This window comes from Carassius gibelio, chromosome B23 (genome assembly GCF_023724105.1).
Source record: "Carassius gibelio isolate Cgi1373 ecotype wild population from Czech Republic chromosome B23, carGib1.2-hapl.c, whole genome shotgun sequence".
Taxonomy (NCBI): domain Eukaryota; kingdom Metazoa; phylum Chordata; class Actinopteri; order Cypriniformes; family Cyprinidae; genus Carassius; species Carassius gibelio.
Genome location: NC_068418.1, coordinates 219,112 through 227,614, shown reverse-complemented (window position 1 = coordinate 227,614; position 8,503 = coordinate 219,112). Strand labels below are relative to the sequence as shown.

Sequence of the window (8,503 nt, the reverse complement as noted above, 5' to 3'; positions counted from 1 at the left end):
CCTACACCATTTCATATGTTCTGCATCCTGCAGTCGGTAGATTATTACCTATCTCTGTTCTCTCTTGAAGGTCAATGGTCTACTCTGGAGGCAGCCCATTAAAAGCCTTGTTCTACAGCCGTCATCTGCTTCTCCTACAGTACATACGCATCAAATTACATCTTTATTCCAAGAGGTTGTAAGGACACAAAAGTGGCAATGTGTAAATTTGAATTCACATTATCAGGACCTGATTCCCCCGTCAGCTCTGAATTTTACCAGTGGTGTTAACTGGTTAATTTGACAATTATAGTGATAGATGTCCACTAAGACATGCTCGGTGGGGCATAAATGAATGTTCAGCTGCTAAAGAGAAATATAGTATTTTCACTCTCTCTTACGCACATGTTTAAAAGATACTGTATACTGAAGTGCTAAGCAGCCTAAATTCCAAGCAAAGAGTGAGTGTGTCAGATATTATTGATGGAAAACTACACACACAAACACATCTGAACATTTCTACAATTTATACTGGAAGTTAACTTTTTTTTCTCTTCCAGCTTGGTATTGTGGGTTTCCAAAGATTAATAAAAGCACCCTCAGAGGGACTTTGAATCATTGCTTTCAAGAGCTTTCAGAGCCTTTATGGGCTCAGAGCCAAATAGAGGGAGCTCTTAGAAACACATTTGTCAAAAATGAAGTTTTGGAAGAGATGGACAGTTTTTCCTCCTGTACAAACAAAGCATGTGATTGTGTCATTAGGTTGGTAAACAAATACTCTGGGTTCTAGTTAAGTTTGGACTCCTTTTTCTTTAATAAAATAAAATAAAATGATGAAGTATGCAATATAAATAAACAGTGCCATTTTTTAAATAAATAAAAAAATAATAATTTAATTTTTATTTTATTTTATTTTTTTTATTTTTTTTTACAATTTAAAAAAATAATGCAAATAAAATAGTAAATTAATAAAACTAATACACATAATGAAACAACTAAAACTTACACAATACAATCAGAATGTTTTCATAATGTCTATAAACACAATGTTTATATATTTATCATCAATAAATCAAATTTATTTATTATACCATTTTAGGGTCATGTATATTCCATGGCCAGTGTATTTCCATGGAAACTAAGTTGTAAAATGCTACATAATGTTCCACCTGGTGTTTTTGCTGTTTTTAACAGCCGGAGTTCAGTTTGCTACTGAGGGATCCAAAGTGATGGAGAACACTGAACTTTACGCAGCACTCTGAGATCAATGTTAATCGTAAGGTGACATAATCAGCCAATTTCCCTCCAGCAACGCTTCTGGTTCACCAATTATAAGCCAACAGCAGGAGTCGAGAAAAAAGAGGTGCAGGTGTGTATACAGAAGTTCGTTTTTAGGAAGTGTGTGTATGTTTGAATTCCTGTCTTCATTTGTTTACTCATCGCAGAACAGGATGCGAACAGACAGTGTGTATCTTGTCTCTCTTCGTCTCAGCACCTGTCATGAGGAGGAGCTGGGACTTGTGCCAATCGCCAGTTCCTCCCTTTACAGGGACATATTAACCAGCCAAGTTTCTAACACACATGCAATATCCTCTTTTTTGTAATGCTTTGATGCAGTTATTGTTCACTTTGTCTGTTTCATAACTCTATATTCCATAAAATCACTTCAAAATGTATAACATTGATAATGTGGAATCAATTGCATTGAAAAATAACATGGTGCTGAATTATTGCCATATTCATATACCATAATATGTGCTCCAAGATGCCTTAAAGAATTCAGTGATGTCCAAACATTATAATAATGTCAGCACGCCTTTCAGAGTGTAATGGGATATGAATACTGCACTCATTTCACTGACCTACACTTTCATTGTAAAGAACTGGTTCATTGCTTTTGTCTACAAGACAAAGCTCATGTCACCATGACGACTTTAGTAAACAGCAGCACGTTTACAACCTTGGTGATAGAAGGGAGGAACTCGTTCGGGTTTTGTGAGGTATTTTTTATTATTTTATTTTATTTTTACGTTTCATGTATGTATAGTTTTATTTTTGACCTGAGATGTTTATAATGCTTTTCATAGAGAGGCATCTGAAAAGGTTTGCTTAAATGTTCCGATGAGGTTTTTATTGGTCTCAGTTATTAAATCACCTGAAGACATTTATTACCACAGCAACTATAGAATTACAACAACAAATTAATTTAAGTACTTTATAGTATGGTTCAAAAACACTATAGTGTTTACTATGACTTAATTACTATAGTATTTTATTTTTCACGTTTAAGGAAAAGTACACTTCAGAGTTTACACTGAACAAATATCTGGAGGATTCACCCTACTTTAAAACACTCAAAAATGTCTAGTAAGTTTCATAAATAATTACAAAGAAACGACAAGTAACAAATTGAATTAAATGTGACATTTTGAAGTAGAACAATTAAACGTTTGCTTTATTTATAACTTAAGCCCGAAACACACTGCATGAGTTTCGGCTGACCCCGACAAAAGACTGGCATTGTGAAACAATCATGGCAATGTGATCATGGCTCTTAATTGGTGCTCCTGCATTGAGAAAGGTTCAAAGATGGGGGTTGTCATGATCTTGCTACCAAAGATAGTCGACAATCATTTTCATGATCATGAAATACAGCATGATCATCATACATTGTGTTTGTTGCTACGATCCACGTTTCTGACCAACCAATAAAAATGCAACATGAAATCAACGCGACATTGGCACTAAAACATAAAACTACTTACCTCAAGCTCTTATGCCTTCCTCTTTTGCCACTTACACTTTTTGGAATGATGCTGATGATGGTTTATTTTTCTATAGTAACATGCGTCGTAATAGCATACAGATCATTTACGATGCAGGACCACCGATTAGGAGCCACAATCACAGAAGCCACCACAATTGTTTCACGATGCCAATTTTCCGTCTGGGACAGCCACAAATCGTGTAGTGTGTTTTGGGCTTAACGTTACCCAGCTAACAGGGAACATTTTCAGAATTTCGCTCAAAGATATAAACTAACATTCTTTTAGTAAAATTAATGTTAAACGTTAACAGTTTGGTGTGCATGAAAAATATGCGTAAGAAAAATAAAACAAACTTTAGACTACGTTCTTGTCAACTTGGTAAGGTAGTTAAAAATAAAAAAATAATTATAATTTGTTGTGCAGGTCATGATTGCACACACTTGTGGAAGTGAAATATGGCAGGACGAGAATCTCGGAGCAGTGTTTGTGAGAAGATGTGCCCTCAGCAGAGAGCTCGTCATGAAGCCTACAGCGAGCCATCTAAAGAAGCTCAGAGCTGGATGGCAGTGGCGAGACAGCACGTGTGCACGCACCAGAATAATCAAAAACCTCGCCAAGTCTGCAAACTCACCGCTGCTGCTGAGCGTCAAAATCAACTCACAGCACAATTAAAAGCCGCCGAGGCAAGGAGTCGTATTAGACAGCTGAGACAACGCTATCAAAACCTGAAGGCAGGGGATTACCTCAAAATAATGTTTTATTTCATTATGTGCAAACACTTAAAGGTGCCCTCAGTAATTACTGTACATCTTTATGTTACCCTGGCCAGTATCGGTATGATGGCTGTACATGGTCAGCCATGATTGTAATGTTCTACTCCAATGAGGACATACACATGCAAAATAAAACTGCTTTGTTGGGTTAGCTACTTATGTGACACTTTATACTTAAAAAAAAAAAAAATAGTAGGCCTAAGTTACTTATTACGGAAATAATATAAAAGATAGCTAATTAAGTACGACTGAATGTACTAGAATGTAATTTCTACTGAAACTTTTATGTCATGTATTTAAATATATTTGTAATTACACATTTTTAACAATTAGTTTGTAGTTCAGTACATTTAAAAAAAAAAAAAAAAAAAAAAGAATATATATATATATATATATATATATATATATATATATATATATATATATATATATATATATATATTACTAATGTGTGTAAACAAACATAGTCATGCAAGTGTATTCTCTACATTTAAGTTGCCTTTTATTTAATTAACATTATCTTCAAGTTCAGGTTTAATTTTATATTTTATTGTGACCTTGCTTGTAATGTTAACATTAAATGGGATAGTTCACCCACAAATGAAAATTTTATGTTTATTTGCATACGCAGAGGGCATCCAAGATGTAGGTGACTTTTTTTCTTCAGTAGAACACAAACCAAGATTTTGCCATTGCAGTCTATCAGTCTTATAATGATGGAAATCATGGCTGAAAAAAAAAAACAAAACAAAAAAAACAAATGAAGCCCTGCGGCTCGTTACGATACAATGATGTGTAAAGTAGAGGTCTTCACAGTGCACCCGAGACCCGTCGACCCCGGACCCGACCCGGGACCCGTACGGGTTCGGGTCTATATTTTAAATCATCAGCCGGGTCCGGGTCGGGTCCGAATCTATTACCTCGGGTCCTGGGTCCTGTAATACCCGTGCGATCGCCGATCGGAGTCATCGGACTCGGAGAACATCCGGCCGTTATCAAAGACTGCTTGTGTTTTTTGTAACTTGCAACTTGTAAAATTAGGAAAAGAAAAGAGTGAGCCAAAAAAAGTGATCTCTCTCTCTCTCTCTCTCTCGCTCGCAGACTCAAGAGTTAATACAAGTGCACACACGGTAATGCTTGCAGACTTGACACACTCATGTTTAATATATTTCAAATCAGCAACACAATCTGAGGTGAACTGTCACATGAATGTTTTCTATTACGCTCAAATTGCGTTAAGGCATTTTAGGTTGATAAAGCTAGCACGCATGTGCAGTCATGTTTCTATGGCAAGCAGTGAGGGACACTTCGACCGCCAAACCGCGTTTTACATTTTCTCCCATTTTTATAATATTATAAATGAACCATTTAATCTTAAAGTTTTAGTGGTTCAGATTCAGACTCGATGCAGAGCAGAGAGCACAGACAGAGATCAGATGATAGTAAATAAATAATGTCAGCGGCCATGGCATTGCACGAGTGATCGTTATTATAGTTCAAAAGGCTAACAGTGTAAGTTATTATGCGAATTAACTCGAGTCAGAATGTACATGTGCACAGTAGCATTTGTCATCCGTCACCGTGACATCAAGTGGACTTTTGAAGCTGAAATAATGAGCGGATTCAGCTTGGACTTGGAATAACGAGAGGAATAACATGAATAACTTTCTTGACAGAGGATTGTAATGCATCACAGGCAGTCAGGTACAAGGAAGAGAGACGACGGCTCTTTAAATTAGGTAAGACAAAAAGCTGTATTCTTCGCAACAGGTTTATTGACTTGTAATAGCAATTTAAGGTGGAACATGTCAACGTCGGGTCCAGTCGGGTCTGTGTCTTCCCGGCGGGTTCGGGTCCAGATTTCAAGTAATATACGGGTCCGGGTCGGGTCCGGGTAGGCATTTCTCGGATCTACACGGGTCCGGGTCCAGCTTTTGAAATAATAGACGGGTCCGGGTCGGTTCGGTGTAGTACATTACGGGTCTCTGTCGGGTTCGGGCAAGAATTTTTGGACCCGTGAAGACCTCTAGTGTAAAGTCACAAAACAATCAGTCTTTGCAAGAAACTGAACAGTATTTATATAGTTTTTTAACTTCTGATTCACGCATTGTCCAAACTGTTAGAACTCTCCTGAGCATGTCCTGTTGTGCACGTTCTCAGCAGCAGGTGCATGAGGTGTCTTCTTCTTCAGCAGATCGCAGACTTATTAATGCATTAACACCACATACAGTATCTCTCAAGTGGACCATTGACACTCCTAATGACACGACTGTAGATAGATCAACCACAAGCCTCAGTGTTTAATTTGGTTATGTTTGAGCATGTTTTTGTTTTTTTATGTTTTAGCCATGATTCCCATCCACTTCCTTTATAAGACTGATAGACTGCTATGGTTTGTGCTAAATATCTTGGATTGTGTTCGACTGAAGAAACAAACTCACTTACAGTACATCTTGGATGCCCTGGGGGTAAGCAGATAAACGTCATTTTTGGGTTAACTATCCCTTTAATGACATCTTCAAAAATGACAGATTTCTCTCAGGAACAATCAATGAACTGAATGAAGTCCCCATATTTTTAGTTTCCGATAATCCATGACACCCAGATCAAAGAAAAGATCTGTTGCTACTTCAGTTTCACTGTGACTTTAAACCCATTTTTCTAAATTAATTTCTTTAGGATAAAACTTTAACAGTGAATAAAATAAATAATACTAAGTGCACCTTTAATTACAAAAACACAAGACCCCCTATAGTTACCCAAGTGTGAAAATGTTAATGATATACATCTCATGCAGTTCTTTGAAACGAATCTCAATACAGCATTTGCCTCCTTGCAGCTTGCCTAAAAGTCTAATCTCTCTCTTCGCAAATGTTCAGGAGCAGGAAATTAACTTAATGATTTCATGCCAGTCTACCGCGCAGAGGGCTGTCCGCCTGGAGCAGCTACTCCTTGTGAGAGAGAGGAAGATAAACCACACAGATTGCTTGGACCAATTACAGGTAGATATATTTGCTGAAAATCTCATAGATCGCTTTTTTCTTTTCTTTTATTATAAATATAAATGTTTTCCCACGAAAGTGCCAAGTCAGGACTTAAAATGTTTTTCAACAATGGAACGGGGAGCAGATCTTTCCTTCATATCCCCTTTCCCACTGGTTGTCAACTGGGAGCTGTAATGTTATTACGACATTACAGCTCCCAGTTGACAATTTCTCATTGACCGTCACAGTCCTGATGGTATCTCTTAAATAAGCATGAGAATCAGAGAGGAGAGAAAGAGAGAGAGAGGATCTCTTTCACATCTCCACACATTCTAACAGGTGGAGGAACGCATTACCATTATCTCCCCTCAGCAGGAGTGACTGCTCCTGTTTTGTCTCAGCCTTAATTTTACCCTAAAGGGTTCTTCAATGAACTAAAAAAAAAGAAGTATTTATACGAATCGTGACAACAGGGGTCCTATCTGACTGTCCTTTCAAAGTCATGTTACCTTTAGGTGGAAAATGCCAATGCAGTGCCAAGTGTCATCTGTGTAACATCAGCATACTTGGTTAAACTGCTGCCATGAGAGAGCCTACAGTGATGGGACTGACATTAGTTCAAAATAGGCTATTTATAAATGTTTCCAAGGCAACATTTATGATTTTTATGTAGTTTACATTTTCAGATTTTATTTTATTTCATCTTATTTTAGCTTCATAGTCGTTAACAACATGATTTCAATAATGTTTGTTTTGTTAATTATTATAATGCTAAATTAAAGTGTTTTGGGCCCCATTGACTCTCATTGTATATACAAAACCATTCTTAAAATATCATCTATTCAGAAGAAAGAAAACTATAAAGGATTGGAATGATATGAGGGCAGTAAATGATGACAGAATTTTCATATTTGGGTGAACTGTCCCTTTAATTTAACTGCTCGAAGTGTTCCTCATTTGTTAGTCGCTTTGGATAAAAGCAATAGAAGGGCATTTTTGAGAACTTTTCACATCAAATTTTTAGCACCTTCTGTTGCTTAAATTTTCTTCTGTTTTCCTCTGCTCTTGTTTTAGAGAAGAAGAATTGAGGAGATCCTAGAGGATGAGAAAGGCATGTCCATCAGTCGTAAATGACTAAAGATGAAAAGGAACATATTTTCTGAATGATCTGAGACTGAAAATGTGGAGTATTGTGGCCTTGTATGCCAAATTTTTATGCCTATGTTTGCATTATAAATTTCAAGATATATTACCTTACCACAGACCAGTGAAGCAGTTATGTTTAGGGAATCTATCTGGTTTTGATTTCCAAATATATATATTCTGTCTGTATACTGAAAGATGGGCTATATTAAAATTATATGCTATTTTGTAAATAAATAAAGAATAAAACATTAAATGCAAAAAATTTAATGCTGAATGTGAATCATACATTTAACAGTGTTATTATTAGTGTTTTTATTACAATATTATTAATGTTAACTTTAAGTGTGATGTTTTTTTTTTTATATGAGTTAAACTTTCTAATTTATAAACTAATCTAACACATTATGCACTGAGACATTCATACAATTTGCAGGAAGATAGAAAGTTAGGGAAGAATGAGTTTAAGATAATTAAAATGTGAAGTCCCAAGTTTACAGCAATAGCTACGTGAAACTGCATAGATATGAACAGACATCAATCACTTAATTATCCCTTGCATTGAGTTCCTCGATGAGGTTAGAATTATATTAGATACACCAGTACAAATGTCTGGAGGTACTACTTGCGTCTCCTGTATAAAGTTGTCGTTGAAAGTTGTCGGGTTTCCCGATGTCACTGATTGGCTGGAAGTTCAGTAGTCGTTGAAGTGACGTCTTGGGAAGCCCGTGGTTGGGCATTGACTGAAGACGCGGAGTTGTGTGGCTGGTTGAAGTTGAACGGGCCCTCGAGGTCAGACTCGGAGACACGGTGTTATAAAACTTAACTCAGAACACGAAACTCTCAAACGGAAAAG

At 36.6% G+C, this 8,503-nt stretch overlaps 1 protein-coding gene across 1 annotated transcript; it reads left to right on the top strand.

The window, feature by feature from the left end:
* The first annotated feature begins 3,202 nt into the window (after positions 1 to 3,202).
* On the top strand, positions 3,203 to 7,638 carry LOC128011625 (protein LKAAEAR1-like). The gene is made up of 3 exons (XM_052594259.1): positions 3,203 to 3,478; positions 6,400 to 6,522; positions 7,579 to 7,638. Exons 1-3 carry the CDS (start codon positions 3,203 to 3,205, stop codon positions 7,636 to 7,638), a joined length of 459 nt encoding a protein of 152 aa, XP_052450219.1.
* Positions 7,639 to 8,503: the final 865 nt, after the last annotated feature.